This window comes from Cinclus cinclus, chromosome 10, assembly GCF_963662255.1.
Source record: "Cinclus cinclus chromosome 10, bCinCin1.1, whole genome shotgun sequence".
Classification (NCBI taxonomy): Eukaryota; Metazoa; Chordata; class Aves; order Passeriformes; family Cinclidae; genus Cinclus; species Cinclus cinclus.
In genome coordinates, this window is record NC_085055.1 from 19,322,880 (window position 1) to 19,338,473 (window position 15,594).

The 15,594-nt window shown below is 43.9% G+C and overlaps 1 protein-coding gene across 3 annotated transcripts in view; it reads right to left on the reverse strand.

Annotated features, from left to right (window-relative positions):
* Positions 1-15,594, reverse strand: part of MYO7B (myosin VIIB) — a 44,388-nt gene that overhangs the window by 17,995 nt on the left and 10,799 nt on the right. Inside the window, exons 13-28 of one of the 3 annotated variants that reach the window (XM_062498901.1) lie at positions 13,994-14,129; positions 13,606-13,766; positions 11,158-11,295; positions 10,058-10,210; positions 9,401-9,499; positions 8,779-8,873; positions 8,053-8,137; positions 6,772-6,900; positions 5,958-6,059; positions 5,201-5,377; positions 4,269-4,478; positions 3,200-3,367; positions 2,862-2,942; positions 2,215-2,342; positions 647-773; positions 221-340 (exon numbers count right to left, since the gene is read on the reverse strand). In XM_062498901.1, the coding sequence (XP_062354885.1) occupies positions 221-340; positions 647-773; positions 2,215-2,342; positions 2,862-2,942; positions 3,200-3,367; positions 4,269-4,478; positions 5,201-5,377; positions 5,958-6,059; positions 6,772-6,900; positions 8,053-8,137; positions 8,779-8,873; positions 9,401-9,499; positions 10,058-10,210; positions 11,158-11,295; positions 13,606-13,766; positions 13,994-14,129 (2,109 nt within the window). Of the gene's footprint in view, positions 1-220; positions 341-646; positions 774-2,214; positions 2,343-2,861; positions 2,943-3,199; positions 3,368-4,268; positions 4,479-5,200; positions 5,378-5,957; positions 6,060-6,681; positions 6,901-8,052; positions 8,138-8,778; positions 8,874-9,400; positions 9,500-10,057; positions 10,211-11,157; positions 11,296-12,921; positions 12,961-13,605; positions 13,767-13,993; positions 14,130-15,594 lie in introns of all 3 variants that reach the window. The other 2 variants (XM_062498899.1, XM_062498900.1) reach the window with 2 other exon arrangements.

Genomic DNA, 15,594 nt, shown 5'->3' on the forward strand with positions numbered 1-15,594 from the left:
TCCATTTAGGATGACTGAATAGCCAGAAGATGTGTATCCAAGAAACTGCCCAGACCAAGGTGGCTAGTCTTCAATCCAATTGATTTCCATTATTTGATATAGGAACATCTGCTATTACAGGTTAGTAAATGTAGTACAACTACAAAGTATGTAGTGTACTTAAAAAAACGAGTATATAATGTCCCAGATCAGTAAAATTAAGCCAAAAGGGAGTTGCTACCTGAAGTTCCAGCCAGCTGGGAGGTTCAGTCCGGGCCCCATTGGTGTAGGTGCGTCTCAGACGCTCAGCACAGTATGGAGCATAGCCCGTCGGCCCGTGGTGGATGAAATTCAACAGGTACTACAGGAACAGAGCAGGAGAAGGAGTTAGGAAATACTAATCTTCAGAAAACATTAAAAACCTTCTGCATTATGCATTAATGTCTTCAAAAAGGAGGCTTAAGACACTTAGTTTTCACTATTCTTCAGAACTTTCATTCCAAAGGGAGAGAAGACTTGTGTCACTCTATTCACCATGTTTAATTACATGAGTAGTGGAGACTTCATTCTTATGGTTAGGTTAGAGGAAGCATCAAAACATCAAAATACACAAGACACCAGCTCAGCTGAGGCATGTGAGCTGCTGTAGGCAAGGTTAGCAGTGTACCTTCACAAACGTGTCTGAAGGAGGAAAGCAGCCAAGGCAAAGTGACAGAAGGATCCAGCCACGAGCATAGCTGCTCCTGTTGCTGTTTTCAGTGAGTTGTTTGCAAATCTGGCAATAAATCTCATCTCTGTAACAAAACATGTGAGAGCAACAACTAATTCACTGTGTGAACTGTCTTGGGCTACATTTGGACTGCAAGCTTGGCAGGATTGCGGTATGATGAAATAGCTCTGAGTTAGGTTCAGCCACAATAGCTAGGATAGCACCCCTAATGTGCCACAGGAAATAGCTTTGTTATGGAAAACAGGCATGCTTAGGGCCTTTTGCCTTGTCTTATTCAAGCAGCTCAAGTGCAATTCCCATGCTGTATAAAATTCTGGGAGAACGGAGGGGGGGGGGGGGAGGGGGGTGGTTTGCAGGAAAAACAACTGCTGGATCACACAGCTGTGAAATGGCATTGCTGTCCAAGAGTCTAGATGTGTAACTTGCTGTAAGCTCTCTACAGCATGTGGGTTGTAGCTCATGGCTCTTGTCTATCTGCTTGTAGGTGGATCTGGGGATAAGGATGGGGCACACCCGCCTTAATTTTATAGCTATACATTTATATATTTACATATTTATGTATTTATATATATTATTTATATTTATATACAAACTTTGAGTGAATCCTGTACAGAAATGGAGAAAGGAGTGTTTCAGAGTAAGCTTCTGACAATGCAGGTTACCTGCAGCAAGGACTTAAGGGAAACAGATGCAAAAATCTGCATACAAATAAAACTGTTCTAAAAATTATCTTATTTTTTTCTAGACTATTGGAACACACATTTGTCAAATCTGGTGTGAGAGGACATAAACGGAATGAGTTTTTGTTCCCTACTAGACATTTGATGTAACACAGACTGACTGTATAGGTACTTAGCCTGTGGTTATTATGATATATGGATTGAATGCAATTTTTGCCAGCTGAGAATCTGCTTTAGGGAGTGACTTGACTGAAACAAAGTGACTGTGAAGAGAGGAATGCAGCCCATGACTGAGGTCATGGCATGGCCTGTGGGCTCTGTTACAGAAAAGTGCTTAGGATAAAAACAAAGGAGAGGATTCATGGGGTCAGGTCAGAATCAATGAGCTTCTGCCTTATCCTCACACCATGCTTGGACTAAGGTCCAGCCTCACAGTGCTTGGGGTCAGGATTTCTCCTTAGTGTCTGATACACTCAGCAATCCAGACCTTTGACCGTCAGGGACATTGCTTGAGTGCTCAAAAAGAGGCTATTGGGAAAGCTTTCATTTAACTAGTATACATTAACTCCGTATTTCTTACTCCTCTGAGTGACTACTCTCCCTCATTCCAGGGCAGTGCTCCACCTTCAAGTGTTACTGAGTTACAGCCTTGAGCTCTGCCCCTTTCCATACCTGTGGGGTATTCAGAAAGCCATACATGGAGGCAGCTGGCCTGAACTGCAACATGAAAATACCAGAAAAGGCAGTAAGGGAGTAATTTTCCAGGACTGTGGAAAAAGGATGCTGGATTTCCTTGATGAAATGGGCACCTGGCCCATTTCCTACCTGATGGCAGGACGCAGAATTGCATTGCCAATAATGAAGTGTACTTTTTCTAGGTTGGACATAGGTCTCTGAGAGATCGAGACATCCTCTTGGAAAGTCTCTTCTCCACTTCGTAGCTGATCTGTCACCTGAAAGAAATAGAGTAGAACCCCAGAATGCTCTAGAAATCTCTCCCTTAGTAGGCAGCTCTCCTATAAATAAGAGATATTCCTTCTCTGTCTTTCTGGCTAAAACTCTTCCTGCTCAGTGCGGGAGAACCAGCCCATATTGCCCCCTTCCCTCTCAAGGTAACTCATTAAATGTGCTGTTACAGCACTATCTCTGGCTAGGAGAAACTTTCTTGTACTCTCCTGTACAGTCCTAAGCACATAGTTCTCAGTCTGCTCAGGCCTCTGGGCAAGCTGTTCTGTAATGCCAACAATTCTCAGTAATAAATTTCTCCCTGTGCTCTCCCAGAGAACAGATGACATCAGTGCACATGGGGATTGTTTCCGAAGAACGCTGCACCAGGTATCCCACAAAGGGCTGCCCTGGCTTGGCAGGGGAACAAGTTCTCACCTGGGAAGTTGCTCACATAACATCTGTCAGAAGGTGAAGACAGGATTTCAGGCAAGAAGAAAGGGAAGCAATTTATTTCCACCTCTTACCTTCGCTGTCAGCTTGGATGACCGTTTCAGCTTCAGGGATGAAATCCCCTTAGAAATTTTGTAATCCTTTCTGCCTTCTCTCTGCAATACACATTACCATTATAGGAAATTAGTTTAATGCACAGCAAGAATGATTCATTAAAGTGAAGTGAAGATGTTTTTGTTGTTTTCCTCTCCTGTCAGAAGGAGCTGAGTGTCCTGAGAGGACTGATGTCTGCACTTGTGGCTTTTCAAGTACAGTAGCATGAAAGAGTTCCTTTGCTTTTCTCATTCTTGGTAGAACAGCACATAAGCCAAGGAAAGCAAGAGAAAACATAAGCATAGCCTGCTTGTCTCACCATATTTGGGCTGTCATTCCTCAGCTGGACCTGGTTTTTCCTGCCAAGTGTGTCATATATCTGTGTCATCACGGAGCTGCTCTTGGTGGTGGCAGTCTTGGCAAACATTGGTGGCTCTGGCAGATCCCCCATGAACCTCAGGATGATCACCCACACAGCTAGAGAAGCCTATAGTAGCAGAATGCACAGTCAGACACTGCCAACAGCACCAATCGCTCCATGCCATTTCTGCCTGTTTAGATTAAGAGCATTTTCTTCCTTTACCCACTCAAAATTGTTAAAATTCCCATTTCCTCTAGCTACCTACACAAAGAGTTTAGTTTCACACCAAGCAAGACAGCTACATAGAACACTTCCCTGCTAAAGGAAGAGGGTACAGCTCTGGTGGAAAGGTCAGATTTCCTCTGTGATTGCTGAGCCCTCACCATTCCCTTTACAGGCACCTTGGAGGTGTGCTGTGGCTGGAAGGAGGTGGAAAAACCTTGGCTGAATTGCTCTCTGTATTGCTGACCTGGACAGATAAGCAGTGGAGTGCAGTCTGCCAGGACCCTTCATGCCCAGAACTAGAAAGCCAAATAATAACGAAGCTCTTGATGCATGGGATCCTCCATTCTGCCAAGCCGCTTAGAATCAAGGAAAACACCCTCCTCAATCCCCCTCTGGTTCAACAGGATATTGGAGGCCTGGCCCTCCCCCTTCTGTCCTATCTCACAGACCAGCAACCCTAACAAGAGCAAAGAAATGGATAAGCTCTCATGCTTCTCTCCAGTCCGTTTTTGTCCCCAGAGGGTGTCTGGAGAAGTCAAAACACACCTCTGAGTTCCCTCTTTGGGCAAGAACAAAGGTGACCAGAGATCGTGCATTGGGCAGGTGTCTGTATGAAGTGCCTGCCAGCAAAATGCCAAAAAATGCTGATGGGAACCTCTGCTTTCAATACCACGGCTCAGGATTATCTCCTTGGTTCTGGAGTCTCTGGTTTCCAGGGCTGTGCCAGAGCAAGGACCCAAGGATGATAGGACCTGTAAAGCCAGAGCTGTGGAGAGAGCATGAACAACAAGGAGCAAGATACCAGGATGTTGTCCTTGTCATCATGGTAGAGTAGTGGGTGCCGCAGCTGTCTCCGGATATGTGTATGTGTAGAAGACCCCTGGAAATAAGTAGCTGCAAACTTGGGGAAGGTGTACTCTTCCAAACCATGTGCTTCCTCTTCTAGCTCCACACTCATGGGAACCATGTCCAGGTCTACTTCCTCCAGCTTGTTAGGCTTTGTTTCCAAGTCCTGTGCAGAACATCAGGAAGAAGCATATTTTCTTTTACTGAACTCTGATATTCTTATGTTTAGTTTTGCTTTTTTTTTTTTTTTCCTTGGCCATAGGTCTTCCAGAATTTGCCTTTCCAGCTAACCCCAAAACCATTTACAGCTGCTACCAACAGACCATTTGGACCTAGAGCTTGTCCTTCTGAGATGCATCCATTCCATGTGGTCTTCCTGTCTTGGTCCTCAGCAAGAATACTGCTGATTGAAAATCTAGGTGTTGCTGTTCACATCCTGTACTTATCCATACCATCCTATTCTACCCACCTCTTCCTACAAAATTCCAACCTTCACAGCTATCAGGACAAGTATATCCCAAATTTTGCTTTCAGGAATATGGTGTAACTTGGGTATGGAACTTTCATCTTATTTCAGGCAGAAAATCACTGGAAATACTGTCAGCAGAGCATGAGGTTGGTGCCAAAATGCAGAGGATGGTACTGTTTAGCTGGGCCAAAGAAACAAATGGGAAGTTTGAAGCTCTATAGTCCCTAAACTGCATGTGACCAAGAACTTTTGGGAACTCACCTCTGCAAGAGATGCCCTAGTGACTGGATGCATAATTTGGGGGATTCTTTCACTGTACAGGATTTCATTAAACAGAACTGATCACTGATGGAATTCCAACAATCAGTGGGCTTACCCAAAGGATAAGCATGACCCATTACCAGTCTGCAGCTCTGTACCTCAAAACCCAGAGGAGCCTGTCCTTCTTGGCCTCCAATCACAGAAGGTAAAAACCCAAAAATTTTGTCCACCATTTCTTGGTCGCTGATAACATCATGATTTGTTGGTTTATTGGCAAGTACATTCCTCCTTTGTCTTGCTTCTGCCTCTTCTGTCTCCTGAGTTGGCAGGTATTCCTTTAAACACAGAAATAGCCATGACTTGAACATGAACATCATGAATGAACATCATTCTGCTACAGTGAAGTGTTATGAAGATGAAACACTTTTACAAAGGTGTGTGACTGTGGTCCAGCTCTGCCAGTGCAGTGTTGAAACAGGAAGTCAAATGTTGCTTGTGTCAAGCAGTCACAAAGACCTGACACATCAGCAGCAGGGCCCTGCTCTTACAGCTGTCTTTATGGACTGTTGGCCTGTTGATAATGATATGCATTTATTCAACAATTTAATCAAAAACGGATAATACAGGGAAAACACAGAATTTCTAAAAGCAGAAAACCCCACAATATTTTAAATTTTAAAATGTTTTGTGTCAAGAGACTTGTAATAGCATTGGGCATATTTGGCTAAAGTGCCAGCTTACACTGCAATCAGAAATGTGTACATGTTTGCCTTGTTATATTTTCAAAGCATCATTACAAATGGGGCTACAACTATGTCTTCTCTTTCTTTAAACATGCAGTGCTCAGAGGTTTGAGCAGGTCCACAGGTGTGAGCTGGGTAATGCTGGCCAGTGTTCCTCCACCAGCATACCTACCTTTTGTAATCTCTCAGCTTCTTCCCTTCCTTTCAGTGGTCGCAGGACTGGGACGAGATGTTTCTCTTCTTTCAAGTGGATATTCCTTGCTTCCATCTTGTTCTGTGGACAACAGGACTATTCTGTGAGTGTTTGTACAACTGCTGAGCCAGTTCTCTTCTGCCTTTAACAAACTGCCCACACCAGGACTTTGTCCCAACAGAGGCTTAGTTCAAGATTTGACATTTTAGGGAACATGCCACAAGCAGAAATCTGCAAAGTGGCTTTGTCCTGTTTGTGCAGCATTAGTACAGAAAGGAAATCGGGGAGAAGCCTCTCATGTGCTACGGACTGCCAAGGGCTGGTAGCACCTACTAAGACACACTGCGTTGGGATTCCCTTCTGAATGGATCCCTGAGTGGCATTATCAGACCCTGCAGTAGAAATTGATCTCCCATTGCAGGACTGGCTGATACACACAGATCTTACCTTTTCTCCCTTTTGTCAAAGCCACTGCAGGTGTATCAGTTGAAGCTTTGATGCAAGATAATGATCACATAAAGTAAATGTAAACAAGATCAGTCTGCTTAACGCTCTGCTTTTGTACTTGGCAAGAGTTCAAAATAAAATGCCCCCAAATTAATATCCCCACCTAATGCTATGTTAAGGCAACACTTGCTGGTGATAAAATCTCCATAGGAATTTCATAGAAACAATGTGTTCACAAGGTATCTGTGAGCATTACCTCTCCCCTTATCCTCCGGTAGGTTTGGCGAGCCAACATGCCCCTTGCATAGGCCTGTATGACACACGCAGCTTTCTTCTGTTCTGCCACCTTCTGGCGCAGCAGATAGCCGCGGCACCTGGCCTGGAACCTGATGATGCGAGCCCGGGTGGCCTCGTACTGCTGAGCCAGCTGCCGGCTGCGGTACAGCGCCTGCAGGCGTCCGAAGCCCAGCAGCACCTGTGCGTGGTGCAGAAAGAAGAAGTCATTATGGTTCCAAACCATCGAGACAGGTTGGCATTTAAGTTGGGATGAGCAGAAGACAACAAAATTTGGTAACTGGATAAAGACACTGGAAGTGGCTAATGTAATATTACCCTTTATGCTTTGTTTTCTACCAGTAATAGACCTTTAAAACTAGTATATAGAGTTCTTCGGGGGAATCTGTTCTAGGGAGCGGCTCCAGAAAGTGACAGTGGTAGCCTGGGATTGCAACAAGAGAAGGAACAGAGCAGAAATGAAGCCAGGTGAATGGAAACAGACAAGAATTGCATCGCTGATGCAGAATATGGAATGTTTCTGACTAAAACTGGCAGTTTCTCCTCCTGCCCATTTCAAATGGGATGTATGGGATATAAATAATAATAGTAATCCCTGCCACACAAATACACAATCCGTGAGTGTTCCCAGTTTTTCTCACCCAGAAAATGCACCACCTATAGAAGATCAGCCAGTATTTTTTGCATGGAATCACACAGAATCATCAAGGTTGGAAGAGACCTTCAAAATTATCTAGTCCAATTGTCAACCCAGCACCATCATAACTACCCCTAAACCATGGCCACAGGTGCCACATTCAGACGCCTCTTCAACAAGATGGTGACTCCACCACCACCCTGGGCAATTTATTCCAGTGCCTTACCAGTCTTTCAGTGGAAATATTTCCTAATATCTAATCTTCATCTAAACCTGCCCTGGAAAAATTTTTAATAATGTGAGATTAATATAATGACTTTTCTGGTAATTTTTTACAAATTCCCAGTTTTCCTGCAGCGGTTGCAGAAGACGCTTTACTCATAGCATGGTGATGATACACCAAAGGACAGGCTTGTGTTTCTGACAATAAGAAGTGTGGGACCACTTATATGTCAGGTTTCTGGAGCCAGACCTGCCAAAGGTGAGATGGGTTCCTGTTTCACCAAAAAGCAGAAATATCACAGGTTCAAGAAGCCTTGAGAGGTCCCAGATCCCTCCTTGGACTTTACACCCTATCATCTTGTCTATTCTCCCCTCAGTTGAGAATATCTTAATTCCTAATATTCCACTCAGTTTGGCAGGACACAGTCTATAAACACACACAAATATATATTCATTGATACACTTTCATCTTACCATTCTGAATTCTTTCCGGCAGCAATAGCCTCTCCAGGCTGACTGAATGGCTACAGCAGACTTCCTCTGTTTCAGGAACTGCTTCCTAAGCAGACAGACATGTGAGGTGACAAACAGCAGGTTACTCTCTGTTGCTTATGACAGTGGTAAAGAATAAGGTGGCTTTTATTTCCCCTTTTATGGGATGTCCACAGTATGATGTCAGCCTCGTTTGCTGCAAAAATACTCATAGGAACTACAGACCAAATTAATTGCTGTGGTCAGAGTGCTCTGTAAGAACAAAAAAGCTGTCACATCAAGACTGCACAAGTTAACTTCCCCATCTAGTAACCTCTTCCTCCCCAGAGCTTTGCTGCCAGGACAAGGAGCCCATCTGAGCAAGATGAACCTCCCATGGTACAAACTGTCAGGCTGCAGCTGAAAAAGCAGCACATAGCTCTGATGGGTTAAAAGTAAAAGCAAGGTGAGGCTTTTGGTTTGGATACTCTATTGGATAGCTGGTAGAGTCTGAAAAAAAAGGGAAGTTTTGGGGCATTTTTTGTCATATTTTTCAGTTCTGCATGGTACACTGTGCATTGTTACATGATGAGCATGAAATCTAGGGCTGGTGGAAGATACAGAATGATACATTTCATACTCAGAAATGCTACATAGAGTGTGTTAAGCTGCACCACAAAGATTAACTGCTTCAAAATAAAGCAAATTCCCTTCTGTAAGATCACTGACCTGTCCTTCAATCCTCTCATCACCTTCTGGATAAGAAGAACCTTATCTGTGAGTACATTTTGGCGTTGCAGCTCCAATACAGTGTCATGATGGTCCTGTTAAAAGAAAGTGTGGATGTGCCAGCTTAGCAGACACATCTACAACCTCTGGATCTTAAAGAGACCCAAAATCAGCATGATGTAGCATAATGTGACTAAAATGCATTTATGGGACTGCAGTAGGAAGATTACACACCACCTGACCAGACTTGGTCTAGCTATAGCCGTGAACAAGCAAGAATCTGCCTGCAGCAAGACTGTTTTCAGCTGGGTATGCTACAGGCAAGGTGGTCCTCTGCAGCAGTGCACTGGTATGTTGTTCTTTTTTATGCTCCAATACATTGTATGGTGCTGTTTCAGTTGCAACGCTGTAGCACAGAAACAGGATCAGCCTCTCCTACACCATACCCTCTCCATTGAATTATCTGGCTTTCAAGAACAAAGATCCACCTTCAGATTCAAGAGAGAGTTTGTAAGACACCCCTGTCCTCCTTGGTTGCCACTCTTGCACAAGCAGTCCAGGCTGTACTGTGAAGCATCCAGTTTTTCATGAGAAAAGACAATCAACTGTCCTTCTTACTTACTTTAAGGAAAATCTTGGTCCTTCCAACTTGCCAGCTTTCATCCTTGCCCAGAACTGCTTCGGAGATGCTGATGCAGCTCTGTCGAGTATCATTCTTCTGCTGATGTGCAAAAGCATCATGATGTTAGGGCTTGGCTGTGAAACACAGCAGCTGTACTATGCAAGAATCTACTGCCCTGCATTCCAAAGGGTGAAGAACAGGAACAAATGAGGACTTGCTGACCTCTGGGCTGACAGTACAATGAATGAAAGTAGCTCAGCTCAAATGGTCAGGTAGAGGAGGAATGTGATTGCATGACCAAATATTCCACAGTCAAGATGTGAGGAGGATGTCAGAGACCTGAGAAATGTGTGATCACGGAAAAAGCCATCTGAGGGCAACGGGAATGGGGATGTTACCATGCCTGGGATATGTGTGTGGAGCAGGCCAAGGACAGCTGGACCTCAAAGCAACTCTGCATTTTCAGTTAAGGTCGAAGGGAGTATTTAACTATTCAGCTGTGTTTAGCTGTGATAACAGTTCCTGTGATGACATCTCCTGTGCTGACAGCTCTCTCAATTCTGCCAGCAGTAATTGAAGAACTTTCTACCGTGGGAAAGACTGAAGCCTCATAAGGAAAAGTTAGATTAGCCTTAAACCATGTTTTTACTTACACACCTTTTGTCGAAGTGACCATGGCAGAAGAAATCTGTATCTCTCAAAGAACTCCTCAAAGCTGTAGCGAATTGGGTACCCAGCTTTCCTGATCTGAATGGTCTCCAGCATCCCTGAGTATCGCAGCTGTTTGATACATAGTTCCCGATCGAACAACTGAAAGGGAAAGCAGACAAGGAGGAGACTTAGCACTGAAAAAAGGTACATGTGCAGTATCCCTCAGAACATGTCTATTAGCCTCCAGCCTCAGAGGGCCTGCAAAATGCCTACTGTGATTTTCTTAAATTGTATTTTTCTTCAGTGCACTAAATTTATTCATTACAAGCAGAAACAAGTCACCCCAAAGGGTCTTCGATTTTGTGTATGTCAGCAGTAGAAACAGTCTGTTAACTTCAGTCTGGCTACCATTTTTCATTCTAGAACCGCAATTTCAGATGAACTGATCATAATTTCAGTGAATTAATCATATAATATTACAGGTGTGAATAGATGCATTAGCAACTCAGGCCTTTGGGCACACCATGCAAAAGCACAGCAGGCGTGCTGCTCTTTTCTTATAATTACTACTTAATCTTATCTGAGATTAAAAATTTGCTAACTAAGCCACATGAAGTGCTTCAAAAATTTTTAAATCACTAGATCAACACCATACAAGGTTTTAGAGTAGAACCAGCTTGATATCCCCCAAGTTCCAGCCATGCATCCTAATGACAAACTGACTCCTCCTGGTATGTCAGATTAAACCAAATCACCCCTCTCACAAACTCCCACAGCTCTCCTATTGTCTCTCAGGCTATTTCATAGTATGATCACTGTTGATCCTACTATGTCTGTCTTTATCTTTACCAAAAAGGCATCTGTAACTCTACTCAGGAATACACCTGTGTGCTTTTTTGCTGTCCATTACTCTGTGGTGCTTTTTTTGAGATGCTTTTGTAAATTAACAGTGCTATATCCTCCTATTATGTTTATTGCAGGAGTAGCCTGTACTCCAGCTTTTCTTGGATGCAGCCAAGTACAGCTGTAAAATGTTACACAGCAGCTGAGAGCCTTTTCCCATCAAGCTTTACCAGAGGCAAGACTTTGTATTGTGAGAACATTACCAGTGGTTTCTTGTAGTCATTTGGCTTGATGCAGCGGATGAAGTATGGCTGGCACTGCTCAAGGATTTTCATTAGTTTTTCCAGGGATTGCTTGAACTGTCCTCCTAGTGTCGAGAGCCGCTTGGTGGTATCCATGCCCTGGGAAGAGAAAGCACATGCTGACTGCAACATCATTCACTCTCAAAGGCCAATTAATACACCTTTGTAATTTTGTATTGTTATATTGCAACAGTATGACACAACCACCAGACAAAAATAATTTACTTACATGGGAGCTACGTTGGCCATATACACCTTATTAATTTGGGTTCATTCTTGTAAAGAAACCCCCCACTAAGTGCTTTTACCTACTTGTGCACTAAGTTCAAGCAGTAGGGGTGGCTGTGGTGGAAGAGATTCCACCAACAGGAGCCCACATGCACCTGTCTCTTCCAATCAGGGCTGTGTTTATTACTGGGCCTGGGTGCCAAGCTGTGATTCCTGGGAGTGTGTGTGAAATTTTGGTGAGAAACAGCCATTGCCAAAGCAGGAATAAACTCCAGGCCAGGTATTTTGCTGCCATCATAACTAGGAATGCTAAAGATCCAGAACAGCCCATTCCTTAGGGATTAAGATGCCTGATCACCTTGCTCATTAATATTACAGTAAACAGTGAAAAGGCAAACTTTTACTGGAGTATAAGATACGGGGTACTTGAGACTTTCCCAGTCTCTCTGGCAGCTCTGAGAGACTGTTCCACCTGTCCTTTTCACACAAATCATCGCATTAGCTCTAAATTTCTGCATCTCAGTATGAGCACATTAAATTACAGTAACAACAGTACAGGTTCCAAGTAACAAAAGGTAACAAAAGGATTCCACTGGACTTTTACATACAGGCAATGAGCTGATCATTACAGCACAACTTGGCTGGTTTGTTTGTTATTTTGTTTGGGGGTGGTTGGTCTGTTGTGGGGTTTTTGGAATTTTTTCAAAGTAAATAATTTAAAGTCCAGTGGCTCCCCTCACTTCCATGATCTTTAGGGTGCCTCATCCTGTTCTTTAGTCTAAAGTGCCCTTTTGAATACTCAGATTTCCACCCTCTGCTTTAGCTACAGGGCAAGGCTGCCCTCCAGCGATCATTCATTCGTGTCTTTGGAAAAAGGCTCCCGGGAATGTCTCATTGCAGTTCTGATGCATCTTAGGGCTAGCAAGCACCCCAAGTGGGTGCAGTAATAACATACAGATATTTTAGCTGTGATTTTCACTCTCAGACCTTTGAGTTTTTTCTGCTGTACCGTCAGTGGGATGGCCACACAAGGCTGAAGCCCATGCCCTCATGATCTCACACACGCAACATTGTTAAAGCTGAATTTGTTGTTGAGTTAATGGTGACTTTTCTGTTGTGGTGTGTCAGGCAAGGAACTCTGAGACCTCTGGACAAAGAAGTGTTTCCTGGCACATTTTTCATTATTCTTTTCTGTAGCCTGCTTCTTAGGCTTCCTGATGGTGGTCCCATTTATTTGAACATCAACAGCTAATTTCTGTGCATTTTGACATGGAGTAGCCCACATGTAGTATTTCCTTTCTTGACATGCTGCTGTACTTTTTTTTTTTTTCAATAACACAGCCTTATTTATAGAGACAAGACCCATTAGGGCATTAGAGCAATGTAAATACACCTGATATTTAATCTGGAGGTATTCATAGCATTTAAGAGATGCTAAGCCAGTTATCTGTTGCTGCTTATACCACTTCTGACATTCTTTGCCCCCAGGATGTTTACCTGTCCATGGCCAGGTGTTCTGGACAGCAAAAAGCCACACTGGTACAAAGACAGAGGAAGAAAGGACAAGATCAGAAAACAATGCCAGGAGAATAGACAGATAACAGGTAAGATAGCAAGCTGATTGTTCTGTATCCTAACAGGAAAACTCAAAGATGTCAACAAGCAAAAGTGAAAGTACCTTCACATACTGGTTACACTACACAGCTAAATGTTCAGAAATCAAGGTATGTGGAAGTTGGAGGAGGACAGAGAACCTGAACTGGGTCCCACACTGTTTTCTAGTCCACTGCACTTCACACCGTTATTTTTACTAGGTACAGACACAACAGGCACAGTGGAGTCTATGATAATGACCCATCATGAACTTTGTCACATAGTGATGTCCAGTCAATGATAACATGTGGGGAGGCATCATGACTCGTGGTTCTGAATCAACTTGCAGGCATAGCTCCACAGATGTCCAGGGTGCAGACCTGGGAGACAGCACTGATATTGCACTTGTTTGCAGCATGAACACCAGACCCTGACTTTTCCTGCAGGCCCCTTGGCAGAAACAATTTGAATGAAGGAGATGGGGATTTGTAGAGATAGTGCAAAAAAAGGAGGAGATCAAGAACAGCCAGAGCTTTATGAAGGCAGGAGAAATGAGTTGTTTCTGCAAGACAGTGCCAGTAAGCCAACCTTGTGGACGTGGTCAGATCCAAGATGCCGAATGGTCCCACGTCCCAGACTAGGTGGGGTTGTTTCTACCTGGAAAATCTCTCTCAGGAATTTGTTTTTGGAGGAATGGACCACTTGCATTACATTAGCACTCAGTGTGTCACGATTTTTCTCCAGGAAATCTGTAAGATGGAAACAAAATTAGCCTGTCACCTCTGCAGCCTGCTGGCTTCTAGCACCACTCTGTCTACCTAAAATCCACTTAATTTACAGTAACATGCAGATTGGTTTAGAGTAATCCTTCTGACCTCCTGATCAACTTCAGATCAACACTACCCTGGAGAGCCACATATCCAGGGCAGGTCATGCCCTTGCCTTCACCCTCTGTGTCCAGCAGAGATAGACTCACCTTTTGATTCGTAAAAGACAACCCCAGCAAAGTGGTTGATACCAAACTTGGTATCATGAACACTCTTAGGTGGGATGTAGACATTACTTTTACCATGGAGGGAATTTATTTTGACAAGCATGGTGGCATCTGTGCCCTAGAAGCAAATATAGGTAAAAAAGGATGGTTAAGCAGATTGTCCCAGCACTGGCCTGTGCTTAGCAAACAAACAGAAGTGGTGCTTAGAGATAACAAAAGCTCTAATTCTGCCCTTATGTGTATAGTAGATCTGGAAAAAGGTAGTGCCAAAAGTACCTTCCCTTTTACACAGACCTCTATCTCAAGCATCATGACAGAATACACCATCAAGCACAAGCCTGATGTTCTAGGGCTGTACACAAGCCCCATAACATTACTAACTTAACCAGGTGGGCTGAGAATTTACCAGATCTTTGGAGCTCACAAGCAAAACCTCCCACCAACCTTCTCATGCCCTCCTTCAAAGGAAGCTGTAAGGGATACCACTTCCTGGGCAGGCACAGTTCTTCTTGCACTCCCCAGCTGATGCAAGACTCAGAGAGAGATCCCTGGAAGAATCCCTGAGTAGATCCCAGTCAGCATGCCCAGACCATGAGTTCCAGAGGCTAGGCAATCAGCTGGGTGCTTCTCTTCAAGGGGTGCCGTCGTGATGCCATCCCCTCATGGGCCATGTGAGCTCTGTACACTGGCCTGTACCCAGGGCAGTGGGGCCTGTGCTCTCAGAAGTCACATGCTCTGGGAATCATGGAAGAGGTGCCTTCTTGATCTGTGAGACCACCTTTTTCTTAGGGAAGAAAGGGGAAAGCTGTCTGCCTGTACATGATCCTCTCAAACAGTTACCTGAAGGACTGCCAATGAGCTGAGACAGGGGCTTGCTTTTGCTTTTCTGGACACTCTCCATTGCCATCTGATTCCTGCACCAACACTCCAGTTTAGCTTCACCATGTTCTACAGACTATGAAAATGGTCTACAGACATGTCTGAGATCAGATGCTACTTTCTGAGATCTCTGCTCTTCTGTTTGAGATGACTGGCCTTTGCAGAATAACATTTCACATAATCACAGAATCATGGCATACAATAGCCACAGGCTTTCCTTCATGCACTTAGCAGGTCACCTTGTCATGGAAGGAAATCAGGTTAGTCAAGTAGGGCCCTTGCTGACTGGGCCTGATCAATATGTTGTTCTATACCTGCTGTGTGATGGTCCTCAAAATTATCTGTTTATGACTTTCCCTGGCACCAAGGTTAGCTACCAGGCCTGTAATTCCCCTTCAGTTCCTCACAGTGGTGACATTGCTCAATTAAGTCTGTCAGCAAGGGGAAGAAAGAGAAAGCTACAGCCCAGACCAACAGCAGAAAGAAATAAACTATTTCAAAGATTTCCCAAGAAGCCCTTTGTAAAATGATCTGGACCCCTTCCTTCTCTGTCTGGAACAGCTGTAAGAGTTTCAACAGCAAGACACCAGGAAGAACACATTCCAGCAGAGAGTGAAGCAGTTGTGTAGTGAGCTAATTTGAAAGAAACATCTATGGGGAGAAGATACTGCCTCTCCTAACATCTCAAAGCTACTTTTGCACTT